Source organism: Cervus canadensis, chromosome 23 (assembly GCF_019320065.1).
Source record: "Cervus canadensis isolate Bull #8, Minnesota chromosome 23, ASM1932006v1, whole genome shotgun sequence".
Lineage (NCBI taxonomy): Eukaryota > Metazoa > Chordata > Mammalia > Artiodactyla > Cervidae > Cervus > Cervus canadensis.
The window spans coordinates 23,501,293-23,528,355 of NC_057408.1; the positions used below are offsets into that span (position 1 = coordinate 23,501,293).

Consider the following 27,063-nt stretch of genomic DNA (forward strand, 5'->3'; position numbering starts at 1 on the left):
ATGTATGGAGAAAAGTGAATAAACCATGTATCAATAGAACTTAATTTGAAAATAGTCACAGAATTTTAGTGACTGTGATTGGGAAATACAGTCATTTGGGCTTTCAGATAGAAAGCGATGCTGAGTAAACTGTAGATGTAGCCACAAAGGAACTTATGCATTATTCAAGACACATTTACTCAGAGTTTAAGAAATCTTAATGTCATTTTTTCTTTCTTGGCTGTTTTCTGTGATTTTTTTTTCAAGACTAAAAATATAATAACTGTGGGAAAAGCAATAAATTAACCACACTGCAATTCTTCATAAACTTATTTTTGTAAGATCTTTGTGAAATTCAGAAACTTCTAAGGAATTTACTACTATTTGCCTGTGTTTGACAAAATGGGAGTGAACTCATCTAATGCTAATCTTCAGTTCAGATACATATATCATATTTTGCTTATCTTTTGTGTGGTGATCAATTCTCAAAATTGGAAGGCAGCATAATTCACAAGCAGGTTATTGACAAAATTGTTTTGATTTATTTTCTAAAGGCAGATCTATTTTAAATACATTACTTTTCCTCTCTGGAAGATAGATTGGTAAATACTAGAGCAGTATATTTACCAGGTCTTTTCTCATGCATCACCACTTTTGATTTTCATAATACTAAAAGATAAAGAAGTGTTCACATCATTTTCACTCCGCAGATGGAGGTGGAGGTCCAGGGATGGAGTTCAGCCACCCAGCCAGGGCAGAGCTAGATACTGAATTCAGATCTTTTGACTCAGTAACCCATTCTTTTTGAATTAGTGAACATGAACCTGGTCAGAGGGCCTGTTGGCATAAATACCCAAAGTGAAAGTGTGGGTTTCTTTCCTAAATTTGTAAATGATTGCTGGGAGGTAATGAGAGAACTTTTGGAACTCTCATACCCACTTTTTTTTTGTAAGGTATATATTTTATTTTTATTATATTTAAAGTCAAAATTAATATATATAAACACATCCAAATATTTTTATAAGAACACGACTGGCATGAAAAACACCAAATATTGAGGTGCTTTCCTTTGATGGGAAATTATTGGTAATTATTGGGAATTTTCAAATAATTGTTAGTGTTCTATACATTACAGAATTTCTTATACTGCATGTGTGTGTGAAAATCACTCAGTTGTATCCAACTCTTTGTGAACCAGTGGACTGTAGCCTGTCAGGCTTCTCTGTCCATGGAATTCTCCAGGCCAGAATACTGGAATGGGTAGCCTTTCCCTTCTCCAGGGAATCTTCCCAACCCAGGGATCAAACCCAGGTCTCTTGCATTGCAGGCGGAGTCTTTACCAGCTGAGCCACCAGGGAAACTGCACAAACATTTTTATAAATGGAAAAATATAAATGTTATTTAACAGTGTCATTATTTAATAGACTTCAAGATACTTCTGATTAGAAACAACATACTAAAGTTTATATTTCATTGACCCTAAGAACCATTTTCACTGAAGTCTCATACCTACTTTTGATTTGCAGAGTCTGATCCTTACTTTCTTTGGTGAAGTCATAAAAACTATCTTAGAGTCTTGAAAAATACCATGGATGGGACTCTCCTTATATTACTTAGAGTTAAGGAAAGGCACTGTTTATCAGATGCTAAAATAGCTCAGTTGGGAGATAAGCAGGCTGAAGATCTAAAGGTCCCTGGTTCAATCAGGGTTTCTGCAGTTGCATTTTGGGCTTCCTGGAGACCTTGGTTTGATCCCTGGGAGGGCATGGCCACCCACTCCAGTATTCTTGCCTGGAGAATCCCATGGACAGAGGAGCTTGGCAGGCTACAGTCTATGACAAGACTGAGTGACTAACATTTTCACACTTTCACGGTTACCAGACACTGGCTTTGCTTGATTCCTTTTCCATCTTGGCAATTGATTTTGATCTCAGACATAGTAGTGACTTTAATTAAAAGTATAATGAGGGAGGGGGGGTGGGAGGGAAATTGAACATGGCGTGGATGTTGATTCACACCGTTGTATAGCAAAAACCAACACAATATTGTAAAGCAACTATACCCCGACTAACCATATCCCAATAAAAAAAAATATTTTTTAAGTGTAATGATAGGCATGCTACAGAGTGGCATGGTTTTCAACAGGAGGCTTAACATCAGACTTTGAACCAAGAGGTTCTCTTGCTGCTGGCAAGTTCCAGAGTTTTACACAGTCGTGACATGTGTAATGACCCCTTGAAACTCTGGGAAAAGAAAACATTTCTAAGGAACACCAGCTCTTATGCACTTTTATGGGGAGAGTGAGACTCTCACTTACTAGTTGTGTGTGTGCACATGTGCTCAGTCGTGTCAGACTCTTCGTGACCCCATGGACTGGAGCCCGACAGGCCCCTCTGTCCACGGGATTCTCCAGGCAAGAATACTGGAGTGGGTTGTCATTTCCTCCTCCAGGGGATCTTCCCGACCCAGCAATTGAAACCCGAGTCTCCTGCATTGGCAGGTGGATTCTTCATCATGAAGCCCCCTGGGAAGCCAATTCTAGACAAATGTCTTTAAGCTTTTTAACTCATTCTACTCATGTGTCAACAACCTCCTCATAAAATCATGGAGATTCAATGAGGGATTAAGTTGTGGACACACATATATTCAGTTCAAGTCATAATTATTATTAAACATAAGCATTTTCAAGATGGAGAGTCTGTGAGGTTAATAATTATTCCATAATCTTCCTGAAATCCGAGAGCCCTACCACTGAACTAAATATAGGCATGTTTACTCACTGCACTGCTCCGGTTAAGCAACCTGCACGCCCATCAGTCATTTAAAAATTGCCAGGAATTTCTGATTTTAAAGGAGGTACAGTCTTCAAAGTATTATAAATAAAACTCTCATCTGTTGGCACAATCATCGTTTGTTTATGTCTATAAACTAAAACTTCATTAAATTCAATTACTGCAACCAGCAATAACAAGTTCTTAAAAGTTCCTACTGTAACCACATCAACAAAAAACTAATTTAAGTGGTTAAACAGAGGAGAAAACTGTAGATTATCCAGTGAAAATAATCTGGAGAGTTTGATCAATGACTCAGTTTCACTGGAAAAAAATTCTTGTTTGACTTTACCTTTTCTGTAACCCTGTGTATGTGCTATAGACAGTGCTTGAACGTGTGGATTAAACAGATAACATATCGTAGGTACTTTCTCGCTAAGGCGGGATGCAGAGACCAGACCGGATGAGTAACATTGTCACAGTATTTCCAAGCCCTACATTTGGATCTGAAACCAGGCGCTTTCTCAAGCCAATAATTGGATTCAAAGATTGTAGAAGGAATATGAATGCACATGAAGGGTAGAACTAAAATCTTAGATTTTACTGAACTCCAAGTTCAGTAAAACTTGGGGCAAGGAGAAGTAACATTTTTTTTTTTTGAGAAGTAGCATTATTTTTATATCTCTGCAAGAAAGACATTTTGAATGGATAATTGATAAATGCATAAAAATTGTTATATCAAATATATTAAACAAAAATCTCTCTCTCTTTTTTTTGTGTGGCACACGGGATCTTAGTTCTCCGACCAGGGATCAAGCTTGTGCACCCTGCATTGAAAGTATGGCGTCCTAACCACTGGACTCTCAGGGGATTCCCTAAAGTGGTTAAAATCTGGACATGTATCCTTCAAAAAATGTTTTCCCAATGGAGACGACATTTATCATTGGTCAAATGATATTCTTCATGAAAACAGCATCTCTTGTTATAGTGCACAATTCTTACATATTCTTCTATTACGACAGAGGCGATAAATCATTATTATTTTAGCTGACAGATATGTAAAACTAAAGAAGAGTATCATTATTGATATTACTAATATTTGAGCAAACTCTGGGAGATAGTGGAGGACAGAGGAGCCTGGCGGGCTATAGTCCATGGGGTCACAAAGTCAGGCACAACTTAGTGACTGAATAATAACAACAACAAATATTACTTTGAAACCACTTATAATAAGTAGAGTGTGCAGTTAACAACTCTTTGAGGCCAATTCTAGGTTTGGTTTTACTCTGCTTTTTTTTTTAAGTTTTTATTTTTTGGGGTGCTCAGGGTCTCTGTCGCTGCTCACAGGCTTTCTCAAGTTGCTGAGAGCTGGGGCTACTCCTCTTATGAAGCATGGACTTCTCACTGCGGTGCTTCTCTTGTTGCAACTCAAGGGCTTGGTTGTTCTGTGGCGTGTGGGATCTCCCCAGACCAGGGGCTGGACCGTGTCCCCTGCGATAACAGGCAGATTCTTAACGGCTGAACCACCAGGGAAGCCCCAGTTTTACGCTGCTCTCAGTAATATGATGCAAACCTGCTTAAAGTTAAAACAGGGAAGATGTAACCTCGATGGATTGTGGGGTTTTTCCACCAACTCTGTGGTCTCATTTAAGCAATATGACGCATATTCTTCTGTGTTGTAAGAAGTCATACAGAGTATATGGGGCTCCATTAACATTGCATATTTCTGGTTAATTATTAAAATTTCAATATAGTCTTGAATTTCTACTGCTATTTAAACACAATTCAAGCTACATGGGTACGTGCGTGCTAAGTCACTTCAGTCGTGTCTGACTCTGTGCAACCCTATGGATTGCAGCCCGCCAGGCTCCTCTGTCCCTGGGATTCTCCAGGCAAGAATACTGGAGTGGGGTACCACGCCCTCCTCCAGGGGAATCTCTCAGACCCAGGGATCAAGCCCACATCTCTTGCATCTCCTGCGGAGGCAGGCAGGTTTTTCACCACTAGCACCACCTGGGAAGTCCCTCAAGCTGCAAATCTGTGATTAATGATATTGATATAATTTCCTTGATCCTTACACTGAGCTTTATGCTACAGAAGTAACTAAACATAGCCAGTGTAATAATATACCTTGAATGGAATTCCTTTTGAACCACAGTCTAAGTATTTCAGTAGAAGGATGGCATCAAGGAAAGAATTGACAGCCAGATGTAATAGCCCATGGGATGGAGATAAAAATTTACACGGCAATGGAGAGCTACCCTTCATAGATTTGCAGAAAATGGAGCAGTTACTAGAGGTTTAAGCTTAGAAGTATCTTACCATTATATTCTAACAAAAGCCACCAATAATAAACCTTTCTGAAAGCCTGAAAGTAAAAGTGGGTTATAAATTAAACATTCAGGAGGATAAAGAATTGACCATTAGCTGACAATTCATGATAGTTTTCCTATTCAAGAGAGGAAAAATATATTACTCCTTTGGGGACCTATTCTTAGGCTTCACCTAGACTAGAATGCCAGTTTACCACACACAGAAATAAAGATTGGCCCTCGTCACTTCAGTGCACATGCAGCCTGATGTTGGGGAGGAATTGCTGTGTGTTTTTTAATAATAATATTGTGCTCAGTCCATCAGTCGTGTCTGACTCTTTGCGACTCCCATGAACTGTATACCCCACCAGGCTCCTCTGTCCATGAGATTTTCCAGGCAAGAACACTGGAGTGGGTTCCTATTACCTTCTCCAAGGAATAAAATTAATAACATATAAGAAATTATCCAACCACAGTGGACAGAATGGCAGTACTAGTTACTGAATCATTGGTTGTCAGTGCCAAAGCACCCTCTCTACAAGGCTTCGTGACATGGGGTTGGGGTCTCTGCAACCCACGTCTCAGCTCTGCCTACTGGTTCTCCGGGGGTCCTGCCTGTGGTGGGGGCAGGGGCGCTGGAGAGAGGCTGGTCAGCTGGGGACAAGGACCCCCCGTTCCTGAGGGTCCAGTCTGTTCCTGTTACTCCAAGCACCACCCTGGCAACAACAGCAGGAGACGAACCAGTCTGCAGTTTTTCTAACCCATGAAGGGCTAGCCTCAAAGTACCTCCTCGAGACACACTAGCATCAGCCAGCTTGCAGAAGTCTTGATCCCAGTGCCAAGGAACAAACCGTCCTCAGGGTGTCAGCTCTAAGGGACTCCCCCCCACCCAACAAGTTTCTGTTTAGTTCCTCAAAGAGGAGGGAACACCCTGCAGTTGTTACTGTGGTGGTGGGTTAGTGTTCCCCTTTTTACCTTTTCAGCACTTCAGACACAGTGAACATCAGTCTCTTTCTTTCTTTCTTTCCCCTTCCTTTCTTTCGGCCTCACTGCTAAGCTCAAACGATCTTAGTTCCCCAACCAGGGATGGAACCTGCGCCCCCTGCAGTGGAAGTAAAGGTCTTAACCACCAGACCACCAGGGAAGTCCCCATAGTTTACAATTCTTTCTGTTAAACTATGTTAAAAAATAAATATCATTTCTGTCTCTTGACTGACACAAGTATACTTAGAAGAAAGGGATGAAAACCATTCAGCTATTAAAAAACCATCAACTATAATGGCTGGGACTTTACAGACGTCCACAGTTACTTGGAAGGTCAAATGTCTAAGCTTACGATATTTTATAAAAAGGGGAAGTCCAGTTTATTTTTTCCTTGGTTGCTTGCACTTGTGGTGTCATATCTAAGAAACCATTGCCTCAGTCAAGAGACATTACTTTGCCAACAAAGGTCCATCTAGTCAAGGCTATGGTTTTTCCAGTGGTCATGTATGGATGTGAGAGTTGGACTATAAAGAAAGCTGAGCGCCGAAAAATTGATGCTTTTGAACTGTGGTGTTGGAGAAGAGTCCTGAGAGTCCCTTGGACTGCAAGGAGATCAAACCAGTCCATCCTAAAGGAAATAAGTCCTGGAAGGACTGAGGCTGAAGCTGAAGCTCCAATACTTTTTGGCCACCTGATGCAAAGAGCTGACTCATTTGAAAAGACCCTGATGCTGGGAAAGATTGAAGGTGGGAGGAGAAGGGGATGACAGAGGATGAGATGTTGGATGGCATCACCAACTCAATAGACATGAGTTTGAGTAAGCTCTGGGAGTTGGTGATGGACAGGGAAGCCTGGTGTGCTGTAGTCCATGGGGTCACAAGGAGTTGGACATGACTGAGCGACTGAACCGAACTGAAGTCAAGGTCATAAAGAGTCAGACCTAGGTTGTCTTCTAAGAGTTTTATGGTTTTAGTTCACACATTTATTAAGCAAATAAACCTGTACCAAAAAAAAAAATTCTAAAGTAAAAGTAAAATATAATTTCCCCTTTTTTTACCTTTTTGCAATTTCAAACATGTCTTTCATGACAATAATCATTTTGCTATAAAGTGAAAGTTCCAAGCATATAATTTTAAAAGCCCAATGATCTAGAACTATTTGGGAACTTAAAATACCCAGACTGAACTATAAAAAGGACAATTTGTTCTTTCAAGAGCTTACAGCATGTTTGTTTCTACAATGCTGAAAATAAAGCTGCTGCATTTAATGTCAAATTGACATCAGTTAATTGTACATTTTTTTCTTTTTTTTTTTTGCAAATTCTAATGTTAAGTAGCTCAGGCGCATTCATTTATATACTGTTTAGATTCAAATCATTTCCATATTCTACTTACTAGGTTTGTTTTTCTTTTTTGGCCAAATAGGTTTCAGTTTTGTTTTTATTCCTCATTAAAGCTTACTCATGCTATACATTACTATGGAGAATACTTATATTGCTCAATAATTAGTGTATGTTGTTTAAAAAAATTTATGAGCAGCAAATTGTGCATTTGACACGCAGGAAGTCATTTTTATTTCTCTTGGGGTAAATAATTCAAATTCTGGCTGCAGAGTTCAGGTCATTATCAGGACAGTCTGATCCCTCAAAACTCGTGACTAGTCATTTCATGCATATGAGGAAAAACAAATCAATGTCTCTTACATCTGCTGTCCACATCGCCTGAAGCAGATTTATATTCGTGCATAGGGCTTCCCTGGTGGCCCTGTGGGTAAAGAATCACCTGCAATGCAGGGGACACAAGAGAAGTAGCTTCCCTCCCTAGATCAGTAAGATCCCTTGGAGGAGGGCACAGCAACCCACTCCAGTATTCTTGCCTGGGTGGTCCCATGGACAGAGGAGTCTGCCGGGCTAATAGTCCAAAGGGTCAGATGCAACTAAGTGACTAACACTTTTTTCATAAGAAAATGATTTATTGCTTGAATCTCCCCCATCCTTAAAACTCGCCTCTCACTAGCTGAATCCTTTGAGCTGATGCTGTGCAGAGGTTGGAGTGTATCTGAGCTCCTTATCCTGTAAATGTCATGGCTCCCTAATTGGAAAAGGGCTTTGCTTCTAACTTCATTATGGAAAGACTATGCCCCATAATTTAATTAGCTGGTGATTCTAATTTACTAGTTTAACTTCTTTTGAGCAGTGTGTCACTTGGCTCAACATTTTGAGACTTCATGGAAAAGCGCACAGTTTCCGGGCAGGGTGCCTTCATTCGCTGAACCAATATGGCACCATCATTATTTGAAATAACTCTTCTGTTCTTCGGGAAGGACTGGAAGGTGTTCAGTCAGACCTATTGATGTGTGCTCTGAGTGGCCAGTTGTGTACAAAGCACCTGCTTTCCTGAGAAAGGATCTTATTTCTAAAACACAGCTAGTCCTTGCCAAGAGGCGGGCTTACATTTCGTTGGCTGGCTCGATGCTTTATCAGGGTGCCTATTTGGGCTTTGTCGCTGCGGTGCTCAGTCCAAATTTCTTCCTTCTCCCTTTGTTCTGGGAAGGTCCTGCCACAGTGCATCAGATTCCAACCTTCCTCTCAGAAGCTGGATCGTGCTGTGCCCGGCCCTGCAGCGAGATCGTGCCGTGATATGAATACAATGGTTCTAGTTCCTGCCACCTTCTCAGGGGAGTTGTTCCGGTCCAAGGACAGGCAAAGAGATACAGTCTGCGCCTCCCCCTCCCCACCGCGGCCAGCAGACACCGCCCCTCCCACGGGCCCCCTCCCCGCCGCCCGCCTCCCTCCCTGCTGAAAGGACTCCCGTTGGAATCAGGGGGCAGGGCCCCGCAAAGTCAGGGGTCGCGTTATCATCTGTTCCTTTTGTTCCAGGACAGATGGTTCCAGCAGACCCGTCTGGAGAACGGAAGTACTCCCTCAGGGGGAATCACCTGAAACTCAGCGTACCTGAGCGGAAAAGCCGCCGCAGACTCTCCCCAACTAACTCTGTGACCTTGGGCTTGAAGCCTCCTGTCTTCACATCTCAGTTTCCACATCTGAAAAAGATGGGAGTGAACTAGATTACTTTATTTCCTGCAAATGGATCAGCGCTTTGGGAATCTGATGAAACCCATGGACTTTCTCTTGAAATAGTGCACACAGACAAATAAGAGAAGATGATAAAAAGTTAGGGATTGGCTGGCACCCTGGAGGTCCAAGGCCACTGGGTTAAAAAAAAAAAAAAAGAAGAAGCAAATAAGGAAAACCAGAAACACAGCCTTTAAGTTCACTTTGGTGTCTCACGCCCTGTGGTTCCAGCCCCTTCGGTCCAGGCTCTTGAGCTGCCTTGAGTATCCTCAGCTGTCCCGATGCCTCACTTCTGGGGGACCTCATGGATTTGTTTCCCTTAGTTAACTGTGAAGCCACACTTGGGGGCAAAATCATGAAACCTTGATGAGACACTACAGGACCGGATCATTGGCCATTTCTTTTCACTTTCGAATCTTATCCCTCCTTTTTATTCTTACTTATTTTGTAAGTAAGTAAGGGGTCTTCGTTGCTCAGCGGGCTTTTTCTAGTTACGGTGAGAGGGGGCTCCCCTTGCTGGCGGTGCATGGGCCTCTTGATGCGGTGGTCCTGTGTTGCGGAGCACAGGCGCTAGGTGTTTGGGCTTCAGTAGTTGCAGCACGTGAGCTCAGTAGTTATGGAACACAGACTTAGCTGCTCCGTGGCATGTGGAATCCTCCCAAACCAGGGATCCAGCCCCTGTCCCCTGCATTGGCAGGCGGACTCTCAACCCCTGAACCTCCAGGGACATCCCCATCTCTCTTTTTTAAAAATTATTTAAAAAATTGTGGTAAGATATACATTAAAGTTCACCATCTAAGTTATTTTTACCTGTAGAGCTCATTGGCATACATATGTTCACACTGCTTTGCAGCCATCACCATTATTCATCTTCAGAACCTGTTTTCTAATCTTCCTAAACTCTGGACTCATTAAACAATAACCCTTCATTCCTCCAGCTCCTGGCAGCCACAATTCTACTTTCCATCTCTTTAAAGTTGACCACTCTAGGTATTTCATGTAACTGGAATCATACAGTATTTGTCCTGTGTTTTCTTATTTTGCCTTGGTCCTTGTGGTCCATCCACACTGTAACATGTATCAGAAGTCCATCCCCTTTTTTAAAAAATGGGAGTATAATGGCTTAACAGTGTTGAGTCCATTTCTGATGTACAGCAGCGTGAATGAGTGGTAAGTATGTGAATGTGTATGTGTATATCCCCTCCTCTTGGGCCTCCCTCCCGCCCTCCCATCCCCGCTCTGCAGATGACCAAAGAGCGCCGAGCTTGGCTCCCTGCGCTAGACAGCAGCCCCCACTAGCTTCTGTTTCACACACGGCAGCCTATACATGTCCGAGCTGCTCTCTCGATTCACCTTTCTCGATTCACATTCTCGTGGACCTTCTCCTCTCCCTCCTGCATCCACCCCTCCGTTCTCCACGTCTGAGTTTCTATTTCTGCTCTGCAAATAGCTTCATCAGTACCATTGTCTAGATTCCACATAAAAGGCTGAATATTATTTCATTGTATATGTGAAAAAACATTTTGCTTGTCTGTTCACCTGTTGAGGGACACTTGGGTTGCCTCTGTGGGTTGGCTATTGTGAGTAAAGCTGCTAGGAACAGGTATAAACAAATATCTGTGTAAGCCCTTGCTTTCAGTCATTTGGGGTCTATACTGGCGATTCAGTGTTTCATTTTTTCAGGAACTGCTCTACCAGTTTCCACAGCGGCGATACCATTATACATTCCCACCACCACTGCTCAAACATTCCAATTTCTCCACATCTTGGACAACACTTATCACTTGTTATATCTATATATTTTTATAGTAGACATCCTAGTGGGTGTAAGGTGATATCTCTCTGTGGTTTTGATTTGAATTTCCCTAATGATCAGTGTTGTGGAGCATCTTTTCCTGTGCTTATCTGCCATTTGTATTTCGTCTTTGGAGAAATGTTTATTCAAGTTCTTTCTCCCTGTTTAATTCATACCTCGACATTTTTCTGTGCTTTATTCCCTGGTCCTTTTCTCTGTTTTAGATTTTTGCTTAGTCAATGGTGTTAAATACACACATAATTTAATTTTGTGGTAGACTTTAGTGTTTAAAAGGGGGCTTCCCTGGTAGCTCAGCTGGTAAAGTATCCATCTGCAATGCAGGAGACCCCGGTTTGATTCCTGGGTTGGAAAGATCCCCTGGAGAAGGGAACGGCTACCCATTCCAGGATCCTGGCCTGGAGAATTCCATAGACAGCATAGTCCATGGGGTCACAAAGAGTTGGACACAACTGAGTGACTTTCACTTTCACCTTCACTTTAGTGTTAAAAAAAGGAACAATTGCTTAGTTTTCTCTTATTTATTACTATACCTGTTATTGCATTTTTGTTCCTGAAATTGAAATGAGTCTAAAATATAAGCAATAGAAGAAACTTGCATGTCAGTTATAAAACAATTCTCATTGCCTATCTGCCTACTAATGTAGACACACTCTGAAGATTTTATGCGTCTATCAGATTAACTTACCTATTTCCATTGGTGCCATTTCACAGGGTTAAATTTAATTAACACTTTGCTCACTAATTGTTAAATAAATGTCTACAAAAAATTACACCATGGTGTAACACTGAAACCAGAAGATAAAGATCTCACAGAAGATTGTTATATACCAGGGAATATAATGAAAAAAAAAAAAAGAAAACCGGCGATATCTGCCAAATTATCATAGAAATTCATTGGAAATTATAAAATGCTCACGAGGAAGGAAAGGAACAGGCTGAGCTGACTCCATCTTGAGAAAGACGGAAACTGCATCTTGCACTTTCAGTGAGCTTTGGGCTATGTTCCTGGTAGCCATGGGGATCACATACCTACAGCCAAACTGGCTTCTTGGACTGATAAACCCCAGATTCCATACCAAGATTTCCCATCACCAAAAAGAATGCAATGATCCCCTGTGCGGTCAGTCACCTCTGTAATCTTTAGGGCACCCAGGGGTTTAGGCCACAATGTAGAAACAGCTGGCTCTTCTGATTATGCCTCATGGCTGTAACCTGCTTGTATCTCCCTTTAATACTTTCCAGGCTATGTTTAAGGAATCTGGGGATGTGGGCTTGAGCAGTACATTTAGGGTATACAAGGTTTTCACAAAAGTCAGTCAGGGCCCTTGGCTAAGAGGAGACTCTGCCTTGGGCCCGCCGGTGTAATAAACCACACTCCACTATCTGCATTGTCCTTCTGAGTGAGTTTGTTTCCCAGGACGTGTGACTACAACACTCAGAGATAAGCATTACATGCCAAAAATTTGGGGACAAATCTAAAGCAAAATATAAATTTATGCCTTTGGATACATTGGTCAGAAAGCAAATGAGAATAAAGGCCTTCCCTGTCCTTTGAGATCAGACATGTCCTAGAATAGCTGCTGACCTCTGAAATGCAAGACATACAAGCAGGCCTCACACATCTGTATCGCCTGCTGATAGCTGCGCTTTTGTGAGATGGAAATAAATTTCTGTCTTATTTCCCTTAAATATTTATGCGGCTGCACCTGGTCTTAGCTGCAACATGTGGGATCCAGTTCCCTGGCCAGGGATCAAACCCGACTCCTCTGCACTCAGCGTGCAGTCTTAGTCACTGGACCAGCAGGGAAGTCTACATTTCTATCTTTCTTAAGCCACAGATAGTTTGGTCTCTGTTAGAATAGCCGAGCCAATATCCCAATCAATGGAGATCTACTTCACACCTCTTAAAAGATAAATTCCACCTCTGTGAAGCGGAAGCCTGATGGAACAGGTAAGCCATGACACTAACCATGGAAGGCAAAGGAAATGTCTTTGAAACTTGGGGTGGAGGAGGTGTTTAAAAGAAGACCCCCAAAAGTACCATACATAGTGACTAAAAATGAGAGAGGTTTGACTGTGTAAAAATTAAGTGAAGATCTTTGTTGAATGAAGGACAACACTGAAAAAATTAAATGAGTGACAGACAAAAAAGGATATTTTCAATATCTAGAATATAGAAGGACCCTAGTCAGTCAACAAGAAAAAGATGGGGAATGGTATTCATTTTCTGTATGCTGTTATAACAAATGACTAAACTTGGTGCTTTGAAATAACACAGATTTACATTTTACCGTTTGGTAGATCAGAAGTCTCATGTGGGTCTCACTGGGCTAGAATCAAAGTGTCTGCAGGGTTCTGTACCCTCTGCAGACCCTAGAGGAGACTCCGTCTCTTAGCTTTTCCAGCTTCTAGAGCTGCCAGTGTTCCTGGGCTCATGGCCCCTTCCTGCATCTTCAAAGCTAGAAAAATCAGGTTTATCTCGCTCACATTGCCTCACTCTGACCTCCCTTTCTAGCTTGCTTTTCCACCTTTAAAGCCCCTGGTAACCACACAGAGCCCACTTGCACAATCTCGGACGATCTCCCTGTTCTAAAAGTTAGCTAATTAGGAATCTTAGTTTTCTTTTGCCCTGGAAAAGAACATACGTGCCAGGAGTTAGTACATTGACATCTTTGGGAGAACCATCGATCGGTCCACCAGGAACACACCAGAACAAGATGGGGGTATGAGAGCCTCTAGAAAGAGGAACACTAATGCTTAGAAAATTTGGTTCCAAAACTGCCGGCACAATGACCTAAGCAGCATCAGGAAATTCATTCACTTATTCAATCAGAATATTTACTAAGCAGATATCATGGACGAGATTCCTACAGAAATGGAGAGTTTCCAGGGATCTGCTATAGGCCCCCTTGAGACCCAGCCTGTCCAGGGCCATAAGAGGTGTCCTGAAATACTATAAATAAAAAGTCTATTGACTGTGGACACCAGCCCTTTGAAAGATGTTCTATTTCCAAGACTTCTGTCTTTATTTGGGAGTCAGAATGACACAGGGTTTAGTCTAATGACTGTGCAAAATTACCTTCCCAATTAAAGAGAAGATCAAAATTAATTTATTTTAAAATTACCATGTTAGCTCTGGACTACGTTTTTGCCTTAACTGATATCTCATTCTTCCTTAGAGATACCTAACTTTAAAACTGAGCCAGAAAAAATATCTGCAGTATCAAAATGCATTCTGTGGCAGTGATTGGAATCAGTATTTTATTTACAGAGCCCAAGATACATTCAGCACAGCCATATTCATCAGCCAAAGCAGGACTGAAAGTCAGGGTCATTTTCAGAACATAGATTAAATAGATTACTTTCAGCTGGAGCACAAATGAAATTCATTATTACTAAAGTTGAGTTGAGAGAGGTTACCCACATGGGAATCACCTGAAGATCACAGGAATCTATATCTATGTGCTGGATCTCAAAGGAACCGGCTTTTTTTTTTTTTTTTTGGAGCTGGCTTTTATTACATTTTCCTGAAAGTAACACTTGACCAGCATCATATAACTGATGGTCATAATGAGGTTATGTGAATTTACAGGTTGAAAAAATATCTGAACATAGTCACAATATTGCTTTGAGCTTCCCCTGCACTCTTTATCCAAGGCCTTCCCCATCATTAGCTGGTTAAATCTCACAGTTTGGAACTCAAAGTATACATTTACCTCATTTTAACAAAGAGAATGTTTTGGGAAGTTAAAATACAGAGTAGACAGTTATCCCAATGGGAAGTAGAGGAATGCGGCAGGTGCATCTTGCATTTACTGAATAATGTAGATAATAAACGTAATGAATCTTCAGGGTTCACATAGGGACCACCCATCTAATCTATCACTTTAGAAGGGCCACATTTAAATGTCACCAGATAGAGGGGAAAAACGCTCTTACAGATTTGTGGGAAAGGATGCTGTGTGTCTTTATGAAAATAAGCTCATTATAAAAGAAATTCTTGTTCTTAATGTCTTCTTACTGCTTTTCATTTTGTAACACTTATTTGAGATATAATTCATGTAGCATATAACTCACTAATTTAAAGAGTACATATCAATGGCTTTTAATATATTCACAGAAGCGCAACCATAACCACAAACAATTTTAGAACATTTTTATCATTTCACAAAGAAACCCTTCGCCCCTTAGCTATTACTACTCTGTGCCTCCAATGAACCCCAAATCTAAGGAAGCGGGAAACCAGTTTCTGTCTCTACAGATTCGCCTATTCTGGACATTTCCTATAAATGAGATCATGTAACTTGTGGTCTTCTGCGTCTGGCTACTTTCACTTGACGCAATGTTTCCAAGGTTCATTCATGCTGTGGCATGTATCAGTATTTCATTCCTCTTTTAGCTACATAGTATTTTATTGTATAGCCATGATTTACCCATTCCATACATTCTTTGTTTCTCTTTTCATGACTTGATGGACCTTGGGTTGTTTCTACCTTTGGGCTCTCATGAATAATGCTGCTCTAAACATTTGTGTGTTAAGTTTAGCAGTTACATATGTTTTCACTTGAGGGGTATACACTTACAAGCAGAATTGCTGGGTCATATTCTAACTCAGTGTTTAACTCTTTGAGTCACTGTTGACTATTTTTCAAAGTTGCTGTCATTATTTTACATTTTACCAGCAGTGTAGCAGGGTTGTGATTTCTCTAGATTCTCTCTTATTGTTCTTTGACTTTTTTTTTTTTTTTAAGTTTCAATTAATTTTTTTCTTGAGGGAACATTCACATGACAGAGAGTTAACCTTTTAAAGTATACCAGTCAACTGCATTTAGTACATTTCACTATGTTGGGTGACCATCATCGTTATCTGGGTCCAAAATGTCTTCAATACCCACAAAGGACACTTTGTAGTCACCCATCAGTTATTCCCCATCCCCCTTCCCACCAACCCCTAGCAAACAGCAATCTGCTGTATGGGTCTGTAAATTTGCCTATTTTTGGATATTTCAAGCTGTTATAAACTCAATGGCTTGCCCCCTAAATCCGTATGTTGAAGTTCTGACTCCCAATGTGATTGTGTTGAGTTGGCCAAAAAGTTCATACAAGTTTTTCTGTCCAATCTTATGGAAAAGATTGGACCCTAGCAAACTTTTTGGCCAACCCAGTATTTGGCAGGAATAATAAAGAAAGGGTTTCCCCGGTAGCTCAATGGTAAAGTTTGCCGATTCAGGAGATGCAGGCTCAATCCCTGAGTTGGGAAGATCCCCTGGAAAAGAAATGGCAACTTACTCCAGTATTCTTGCCTGGGAAATTCCATGGACAGAGGAGCTTGGCAGGCTACAGTCCATCGGATAGCAAAGAGCTGGACATGACTTAAAGCAACAAATAAAGATAAAGGAAGTAATTAAGGTTTAATGAGGTCAAAAGGTGAGGCCTCAATCCAAGAGGACTGGTGTCCTTATAAGAAGAGGAAGAGTCACCAGAAAGGTCCCTCTCCCCACCACGCCTGTCCCCCCACCACTTAGACACAGAGGAAGGCACATAGTCAGAAGGCAGACTTCTTCAGGCCAGAAAGACAGGCTTCCCCAGAAACTAAATTTTCAGGCATTTTGACTTCTTGCCTCAGGAACAGTGTGAAAATATGTTTCTTTTGTTTATGCCGCTCAGCCTGTAACATTTTTGTTATGCCATCTGGAGTAGACTAACACACAGATAGTTGGAACCATGAAATATGTGGCCTTATGTGACTTGCATCTTTCACCAAATAGAATGTTTTCAAAGGTCACCCATGTGGTGACATAGATCACTCCTGCATTCCTTTTTCATGGCTGAGTACTATTCAATCATACAGATATGTAGTATTTTGTGTTTCTATTCCTCCATTTATGGACATGTGAGTTCTTTTCACCTTTGGCTATTGTAAATAGTGCTGTTATGGATACTTATGTGCAAGTACTTCCTTGAAATCCTGTTTTCAATAATCTTAAGAGTAGGAGATGCCAAAGACACAGGTTTGATCCCTGGGTTGGGAGGATTGCTTGGAGGAGGGTGTGGAAACCCACTCCAGTATTCTTGCCTGGAGAATCCCATGGACAGAGGAGCCTGGTGGGCTATGGCCCAGAGGGTTGCCAAGAGTTGAACACAACTGAAACGACTTAGCATGCATAAATCTAGGAATGGAATTGCTCAGTCATATTTGATTCCATGGGGCTTCCCAAGAGGCGCTAGCAGTAAAGAATCCGCCTGCCAATGCAGGAGATGCAAGAAACTTGGGTTGGATCTCTGGGCTGGGAAGATCCCCTGGAAGAGGAAATGGCAACCTGCTCTAGTATTTTTCCTTGGAAAAATCCCATGGACAGAGGAGCCTGCTGGGCTACAGTCCATGGGGTTGCAAAGAATCAGACATGACTGAGCAGAAAGTACACACACACAAGTTGATTCTGTGTTTGTCTTTCTGAAAAACTGCCAGGCTGTTTTCCACAGTGGCTGTACCATTTTCCACTTCCACCAGCAATGTATGACATTCACAGTTTCTCCATATCCTTGCCAACAATGTTATCTTCAACATTTTTTATTATAGCCATCCTAGAGGGTGTGAGTAGTATCTCATTCTGGTTTTTGATTTTCATGTCTTTGATGACTAATAACATTTAGGATCATTTAATGAGTTTACTAGCCATATCTATATCTTTTTTGAAGAATTATCTATTCAGAATCTTTGTGCATTTTAAAATTCAGTCATGTGTCCTCTTATTGTGGAGCTGTGAAGGTTCTGTGTATATTTCTGATAATAGATCTTTATTAGATATATGATTTGTACATATTTTCTTTCACTCTTAGGTTATCTTTTCACTTTCTTGATAGTGTCCCTAGAAACAAAAAAGTTTTAAATTTTGATGGTCTATAAATTATCCCTTTTTTTTTCTTGTGTTTTTCTTTCATGTCTAAGAAACCATTGCCTAATTCACACTCCTTAAGATTTATGCTTATATTTTCATGTCAGAATTTTATAGTTTTAGCTCTTGCATTTAGGATTTTATTTTGAGTTAATTTTATAGATGATGTGAGGAAAGGATCCAAATTCATTCTTTTGCATGTGGATATCCAATTCCATTTGTTGTTAATAAACAAACAAACAAACTATTCCTTCCTCCATTGAATTGTCTGGGAACACTGATAACCAATTGACTATACATGTGAATGATCACTTCTGGATTTTCAATTCTATTTCATTAGTCAACATCTCTGTCCCTATGTCAGTAGCAAGCATTCATGAATACTGTAGCTTTGTAGTAAGTTTTGAAATGGGGAAGAATAAATCCTTCAATTCTGCTCTTTTTGAGATTGTTTCGGTCAGTCTGATTTTCTTTATTTCCACATGAATATTATTTTCCTATAGATAAGCTTGTCAATTTTCACTGAAAAGGCAGTTGGGTATTTGATAGAAATTGCTATGCATCTGTAGCTTAATTTAGGGAGCACTGCATCTTAAAAGTAGTAAATATTCCAGTCAAGGACACAGGATGTCTTCCCATTTATTTAGGTCTTCTTTAATTTCCTTCAATGATATTTTATAGTTTTCAGTGTAGAAGTCTTACATTTATTGTCTTAAATTTATTTTAGGTGTTTTATTCTTTTTGATGTTATTGTAAATGGAATGACTTTCTTAATTTTTGCATTTTTTATTGCTAGTATATAGATATATAATTGATTTTGTATATTGATTTTGTATCCTTTAACCTTGCGAAGGTCTTTTTTTCTCTAATAGTTTCTGTTTTGATTCCTTAGGATTTTTCTCTATATAAGATCATGTCAATGGCAAACAGAAATAGATGTACTTTTTCTTTCTAATCTGGAGGACTTTTCTTTTTCTTGCCCAATCACCCTAAATAAAAAGTTCCAGGACAAAATTGAACAGATATATCGATAGCAGACATCTGTGTCTGCTTTTCTACATCTATAAATAAGACCCTTACTTATTAAATTATACAAAAAACCAGCAGGGTTCAAATTTATGTTGCTCTGCTATTTGAAATGGAACATGAATATATCTTGTTTCCATCCTTCCACTTTAAAGGGGCATGAAATATTTATGAACCTTCTATTTTGGTATGGGGACAATAAATTAGAATTTGACAATCCCCTTAAAAATTAAATATTATGTAAATTCATAGGACAAAGTCATGGGGCATGATTAGGAAAATTCATGAGTGGGGAATGAAACCTCAGGCCTCAACCACTTTTCTTTCTTAGAGATCAGAATTATTAATAAATCATGATCTTCATTTTTAAATAAGGCAGGCTGGGGTCCAGGTGACTTTCCTGGAAGGCACGCAGAATGCTTGCTGCCCTGGGGCACTGTGGAGAACTTCCACACAGCTGTTGGGTAGAGCTCCTTTTGTTTAGGAATCCTGCTTTCATTGTCTCCATAAATAAATTAGTATCCCAATTAATATAAAAGTAGCCTGAAAAGGATTTCCCCTTTGGACCAATAATTTCTTCCCTCTGAAAAATGAGGAAAAGGGATCGAAGCACTGCATTTTTTTTCCCCCCTCACTGGAAATTTCTCCTGGATATGGCTCTACAAATGGCTGTAAGGCTGAGAGCACCTCCAACGATGCAGCCTCCCTCACTGAGCAGCAAGGTCATTTCAGGGGCCTCTGATGCTGGTCATTTCAGATGCCTCTCTGACGGAGCATCTACCTTGTGGTTACACTTGCAGGTAGCACTGGGATATGACTTGACATTGCATTTGATTCCTAGAAAGAGGATTATTTCAGTCCTTTGGGGCTACTATAACAAAATAGAATGGATGACTTGTAAACAAGTGTATTTCCCATAGTTCTGGAGGCTGGAAAGATCAACACCCTGGCAGATTAGTGTCTGGTGAAGACCAGCTTCCTGATTCCTGCGTGCATGCTCCGTCACTTAGACGTATATCTTTGCGACCCCATGGACTGTAGCCTACTAGGCTTCTCTGTCTATGGGATTTCCCAGGCAAGAATGCTGGAGTGGGTTGCCATTTCCTTCTCCAGGGGATCTTCCTGACCTAGGGATGGAACCCATGTCTCCTGCATCGGCAGGTAGACTCTTTTACTGCTGAGCCACCTGGGAAGCCCTCCTGGTTCTTAGATGGCTGTTTTTCTGTGTCCTCACTTGGCAAAAGGGAGGAGGGAAACCTTTCCTCTCGGAAACCTCTTTTATAGTAATATAAAAGCACAAATCCCACTCATGAGAACTCCACCCTCAGGAGCCAATCTCCTCCTAAAGGTCCCACTTCCCAATGCCATCTCAGTGGAGATTAGATTTTAACATGACTTTTTTTTTTTTTTTTGGTGTGGGGGTAACTCCAGTACTCTTGCTTGGAAAATCCCATGAACGGAGGAGCCTGGTAGGCTGCAATCCATGGGGTCTCGAAGAGTTGGACATGACTGAGTGACTTCACTTTCACGTTTCACTTTCATGCATTGGAAAACGAAATGGCAACCCACTCTGGTGTTCTTGCCTGGAGAATCCCAGGGACAGGGGAGCCTGATGGGCTGCCGTCTGTGGGGTCGCACAGAGTCAGACACGACTGAAGTGACTTAGCAGCAGCAGCAGCAACAGGACAAACATTGTCCATGGCAAAGATCCTTGCATCGTATCCTGTTATAATATCTAGTTATCCTCTTCTGCTCTTAGATAAGGGCTTCCTTGATGTGGGCTCAGATGATAAAGAATCTGCCTGCAATGCAGGAGACCTGGGTTCGATCCCTGGGTCGGCAAGATCCCCTGAAGAAGGGAAGGGCAACCCACTCCAGTATTCTTGCCTGGAGAATTCCATGGACAGAGGAGCCTGGCAGGCTACAGTTCATGGGGTCCAAAAGAGTGTGACTGTGTGAGTAACTCACTACTGCTTAGAGAGTGAACAGGTAACCTAGGACCAGGTATGGAATATTTCTTGCTGTATCAGTAAATGAAGACTATCATGGTCTGCAGCAGTTGCAGCCACCACCTGATGAGGAACTCAGGGAGGGAAGGCTCCCTGCCACCTAGCAGCCATCAGACTGCAACCTCTGGCCTAGGGCTGTGAAAACACAGGATACTGGCTCGACAGGTGAGTCGCACGTCACAGGAGGGACGTCAGTGAGCCCAGACACCTGCATTTCCTCATGTACCTAGAAAAGCACGCAATTCCTTCACTTGAGATACCCGGTTTTCCGTTCAGACTACCTGCCCTCAGACTAACTGCTTGTTGTTGCAAAACTTCTACATAACCCGGCTCCCCGCTTCGCCTCCTTGGAACACTTCTCTCAGGGTTTTCCTGAGATTCTGCCTCTCGGGCTTGAAGTTTTAAAAATTCCCACCGAATAAAACATAACTCTCAGCGTTTAAGTGGTGCATATTTTTTCAGTGGGCACCAGGCCACCTTAGGTCCCCGCTGGTGGAGTCTTGGTTAAATATCCCCCCTTCCCCACTCCCTCGATTTCCTCCTGGCCTCTCCCTGGCCAGAGCTAACTCAGTGCTGGAGGCCCCAGTGCCTGGCTGGTGCAGCCTTTTCACGTGGACAAGTCAGTTACCTGCAGGTCTGGCAAGTGGAGCGAAGCCACTGGAGGGGCCACGTGGAGAGGAACGGGCAGGCTGGCTGCCCCTTCTCTTACTCCCAGACCTCACCCAGCCACCAAGACTTTCTCGTTTTCAGAACGACTCTGACAGACTCACTCTGATTTTGGGCCTTTGCATATACTGTTTCCAAAATTAACTGCAGATGGTCACTGCAGCCATGAAATTAAAAGACGCTTGCTCCTTGGAAGGAAAGCTGTCACCAACCTAGATAGCATATTAAAAAGCAGAGACATTACTTTGCCAACAAAGGTCTGTCTAGACAAAGCTGTGGTTTTTCCAGTAGTCATGTATGGATGTGAGAGTTGGACTATAAAGAAAGCTGAGTGCAGAAGAATGGATGCTTTTGAACTGTGATGTTGGAGAAGAGTCTTGAGAGTCCCTTGGACTGCAAGGAGATCCAACCAGTCCATTCTGAAGGAAATCAATCCTGAATATTCATTGGAAGGACTGATGCTGAAGCTGAAACTCCAATACTTTGGCCATCTGATGCGAAGAACTGACTCATTTCAAAAGACCCTGATGCTGGGAAAGATTGAGGGCAGGAGGAGAAGGAGACTACAGAGGAGGAGATGGTTGGATGGCATCACCGACTGGATGGACATGAGTTTGTGTAAGCTCCGGGAGTTGGTGATGGACAGGGAGGCCTGGCCTGCTGCAGTCCATGGGGTCGCAGAGTCAGACATGACTAAGCCACTGGACTAGACTGAACTGAACTGATATACTGTTTTCTCTGGCAGAAACTCCCTCACCCCTTTTCACTGCATGGAAAACAAACAAAGCCCAAACTCCTACTGACCCCTCAAGATCCAGCTCAAATGTCAGCACACCACAAGCGTGGGTTTTGCCTATACACTTGTAGAAGCAGCCGACTCCAAAAGGCGGGACGAAGAAACTTAAGAGTCCTCAGTCAGCCACTTACTAGTCGGTGTGACGGTGCTCCACGAACTTCTCAGATTTTAAGTGCCTCTCTCCTCTTTTGTTTTCTCTTCAAAATAAGAATGGGAATTGGTGCCTCGACATCCCTTTTCCCAGGAGGAACAGGTCCGCGAGGTGAACTGTTCTCTAAAATGCAAATCACTTTACAGATTTCCTTTTATCATCGCTTTTGCCATTGCTTAGATTTTTTTTTTTCCTATTGAGATCGAAGTGCAGCAGTCAACTTCAGTGGCATTCAAAAAAGAATCCAAACCCCTCCTCAACCCTTTTCTTTGCACAGCCCCCTTCTCGCCTGTGCACTCCCCCTCCGCCGCACTCACGCCTTTTTCCACTTGTTTACTCTGAACCGTGACTTCATGGGTTACATCAACCTGGATGTGTTACATCCCACAGTTAAAGACGTTGGGTCGTTTAGTCACGGGAGGGAGACAGGTAGGGGTGGGGCGGGGTGGGTAATCCTAACACATTCTAAATGGTAAAGGAGATGGACTTCTCTGGGCGGTGAGAATTCAGACTGGTGGGGTGCTGAGCCAGCCCCTCGCGGACGCAGGACGCAGGGCGGGGTTGAGTTTCTGCAGAACCCGCGGCGCCGCAGCCCGCGCGGGCAGGCCGGAACCGCGGGCAGGCCGGAACCGCGGGCTGGCTGGAACCCCCGGCAGGCGGGCGCGGGGGCGGGCCCGGAATTCCGGGAAGGGCGCACTGCAGCGCGAAGACTACAATTCCCGAGATGCACGGCGGCACACCCCGTTCTCTCTCCGCTTGCCCCCTCTTTCTGTCCAGTGCTTATGATGGAGACCGCCGTCTATGAACCGCATACTGGTAACCGTCGAGACCGTATACGCTCTCCTGGCAGCGCAAGGGCCGGGGACAGCTCACGGAGTATGCCTTTCACTCTTTGGGTCCTTCGCGCACACGGTGCGGAACCCGCCTTCGGAGCGGCCGGGTTTCTCGGGGGGACGGAAATTGTGGCCGGACGCAGTGGCGCGGCGGTTTAATTCTCCGGCGGCGGCCGAACGAGTGGAGAAGAGACGAGATGGTCCTGACGGGGCTTATCCGGAAGCTCGGTAACCGTCCGCGTTCCCAGCTGCGGCGGCCGCCTGCCGAGGATGGCCGGGCCACGTTCGCGGAGGCCTGGCCATCCCGGCGACGGCTTCCCGTGGCGGCCGGGCAGCCCCCTGGGGACCCACGTCGGACCCCCGGCGTTCGCGTCGCGGGTGCTCCCGCGGCCTGCGCGTGTAGACGGAACCGGCTTGTTCCTTTGCCTCTTCGGCCCGCTCCCGCCCCCGGCGAGGATCGGGAAAGCGTTGGGGTGCCTCCTCGGCGGGCGGCTCTCGGGGTCGGGAAACAGACGTGTGCTGTGCTGCTTTGACAGGTCACCCGCTGGCCGAGATCCGGGAGCGCGCGCTCAGGAGTATTCTCTGCAAGCTCGAGCACAGCTTGGTCTGCGGCGCGGACCTGGCTCCGCACAGGCTGCTGTTTCTCCACCTGCTGGAATGGTTCAATTTCCCGTCCGTCCCAATGAAGGACGAGGTCCTGGGTCTGCTGAGCAGACTGGTTAAGGTTAGCATCCCTTCGAAACAAGCAAGTGTTCCGTAGTCGCTTAGTTGGAGCTTCGGTTGAAAATTATTAATTAAAAAAAAAAATCACAACTGGAGATGTTGAATTTTAATTCATCAGGATATATAATGTTCCTCCTTTTGTCTTCTGTGTGATGTTGAACCTCACAGTGTCTCTCATGTGCTCTGAGTTAACACGGTTTCTGAGCTCAGGGATGTCCCCCCCTTTTTGGACATCATCTTGGAAAGTTAATATTTGTCATGCTGTTTCCCCTTATGGTCTCTTGTTTATTACATATTAAAAATTAGAGGTACTTTTGTATGAAAGAGAACACATGAAAGATGATGTTACAGATCACGATGATGGACAGCACAAGTGTTGTTTTGTTTTTTTTTTCTCCCCATACCCGGTTTTCAGGTTATTTTTCTGTCTTGAGAGTAGTTCGTTGTCAGGGTCAAAGAGCTGAGTGCTAGTTTAGGGTTTCTAAACTTTAAATCACATGCAGTTGTAGGGGGTACTTATTACTTTGGCATCCTGTGAGTGGTTGGAGGTAGGAAAGGATAGGGCCAGTGTCAGTGGAGAGAAGTAATCCGTGTAATAAATAAATAAAAGTAGGAATTGATAATATGCATTTCTAGTGTTCATTGTCTGGGCTTTTCTCTCGTCAGTGTTACCAAATATTTGATATATGTTTGTATAAATCCATGTCTCATGTACATCATTGCAAGTTTTAAGAAAGGAACATCTGATATACTAAAAATAGTTTCATGTTTTAATTGCTGTAACATAAAGCCTAGAGATTTTGATATTCACAGTTTTTCTGAAGACTCTTCTTTTCTGGTTTCAGTATCCCCCAGCAGTGCAGCATTTGGTTGATCTTGGTGCGGTCGAATTCTTATCTAAACTTCGCCCTAATGTGGAGCCGAATCTGCAGGCAGAAATTGATGGCATTCTGGATGGACTTTTTAGTCTTCCTTCAGAAGTTCCTGAAATGTATTCTTCATCTTACCAGACCAGTCAAACTGGTAACTCTCTGAAATCAATCTGATGAAGTCAATCAGTCAATCATTTTGTTAATATATTGGTTCTAATGGTTAATTCTAAGGAAAGGGACCTTGGTGGTGGTGGTGGTAGGTGCTCAGTCATGTCCGACTCTTTGTGACCCCACGGACTATAGGACACCAGGCTCCTCTGTCTATGGAATTCTAAACCTTTCCCCACTCCCCTGTCCCACAGCTTACTTTTCTTATGTTAACTTATATGAATTTGACCATAATTCTCCTCCTCTAACATTATACAAGGAGTTGTCTGTAGGTCATATTGTAAAGAAATTTACGTGCAGTGCAGAAGACCCAGGTTTAATACCTGGGTCAGAAGATCCTCTGGAGAAGGAAATGGCAACCCACTCCAGTATTCTTGCCTGGAGAATCTCATGGACAGAGGAGCCTGGTGGGCTACAGTCCATGGGGTCGCCAAGAGTCGGACACAACTGAGCAACTAACACCACCAACATTATAGAGAGGAGGACAGTTGTATAATTTTGCTTTTTTGGTTGAAGGGCATAAAAAGATGCAAGTGACTTTCTTTTTGTGAGACTACTTTGACCATTTGTTTTTTAAACAATAACAAGAAATATTCATTGAGCACTCATTACTATGTGCCAGGCATTGTTTTAAATGTTTTATACTTTCATTTAGGGACTGTGTTCTTCATATAGAGGTAATATCTGCCCGGCCCATGATTTTGTTATGGGATACAATGAAAATGAGCTACACATTTAGTGTACCTCCTAAAATCAGAGTCAAGGACACATGGATTTGTGTCCCAGGTCTGCCACTAGTTGTGTGGTCTTGGCTAAGGGCCTCAGTCCCCCCAGGCTTTGTTTTCTCCTCCAGAAATTGGTACAATAAACGAGAACATTCTTACAAGATTTCTGTGAGGCTTAAGTGAGACAGTACTTAGCATAGAGCCCAGCATATATTAAGCCCAGAACCCCTATTTGATGTCCACTAGTTCCTTGCTCATGGAAAGCATTTAAATTGATCTGAAGAAAAGCAAATGCTCTTGAAATTTATGAAAAGTATAAGATTTTCATACTTTTGAGTATAAAATTTAAGTAGAAGTATAAAAAAATACGTTTTTGCTCACTTAATCTGTTAGACTCGACTTTTCTCTATACCAATGCTCTGCTGTCCCTGCTGTGACCCTCAGTCCCACTTTCAGCAGGAGATAACAATAGCAGCTGCCATTTACTGAATTCTTGTGTGATTGTGATTTTTAACAGTGTATTTTAGAATTTCTTTGTAAGGGATAGCAAAGAAAGTGTAATCTTATATCATGAATTTTCAACCTAGTTCGTGCAGGTGGGATTACAGGAATGGTCATGGGCTAATTTGTAGCTCTCTGTATCAGTCTGAGGACCACTGGCATGAGAACTGCAAATGGAAAATTGCATAACTGAGTTTAAGCGTTTTCTTCATCCTCAGTCTCACTGCAGCTGAAGTGCTGAATGTAATCACGTACGGTAGGGGATCGTCAGAGTTACCGAAAGGTAGTCCCTGATTCTTGCTTTGGCAACTTTTATCTTAAAAAGCATGAATGAAAATTGAAGTGATGGGGACTATGTAGAATGAATGGAGGGAGATGGGCTGAGAAGCAGAGGTGAGCAGCCCTTGAATTAATACCTTGTAGCAAATTCTTTAGAAGGCAATGGCACCCCACTCCAGTACTCTTGCCTGGAAAATCCCATGGATGGAGGAGCCTGGTGGGCTGCAGTCCATGGGGTCGCTAAGAGTTGGACACGACTAAACGACTTTACTTTCACTTTTCACTTTCATGCATTGGAGAAGGAAATGGCAACTCACTCCAGTGTTCTTGCCTGGAGAATGCCAGGGACGGAGGAGCCTGGTGGGCTGCCGTCTATGGGGTCACTTAGAGTTGGGCACGACTGAAGTGACTTAGCAGCAGCAGCAAATTCTTTTTGTACATTGTGCATGTTTTCATTCTAAGGAATAATTGCAATTAATTAAC

At 42.6% G+C, this 27,063-nt stretch overlaps 1 protein-coding gene across 4 annotated transcripts in view; it reads left to right on the forward strand.

Moving 5' to 3' along the window:
* Positions 1-23,312: 23,312 nt before the first annotated feature.
* The window catches only part of RTTN (rotatin), a 118,732-nt gene continuing 114,981 nt past the window's right edge, over positions 23,313-27,063 (forward strand). For 2 of the 4 annotated variants that reach the window (XM_043444405.1, XM_043444406.1), the window contains exons 1-3: positions 23,313-23,540; positions 23,849-24,036; positions 24,881-25,058. In XM_043444405.1, the coding sequence (XP_043300340.1) occupies positions 23,510-23,540; positions 23,849-24,036; positions 24,881-25,058 (397 nt within the window). In that variant the 5' untranslated portion in view covers positions 23,313-23,509. Of the gene's footprint in view, positions 23,541-23,848; positions 24,037-24,880; positions 25,059-25,100; positions 26,585-27,063 lie in introns of those variants that run through there. The other 2 variants (XM_043444407.1, XM_043444408.1) reach the window with 1 other exon arrangement.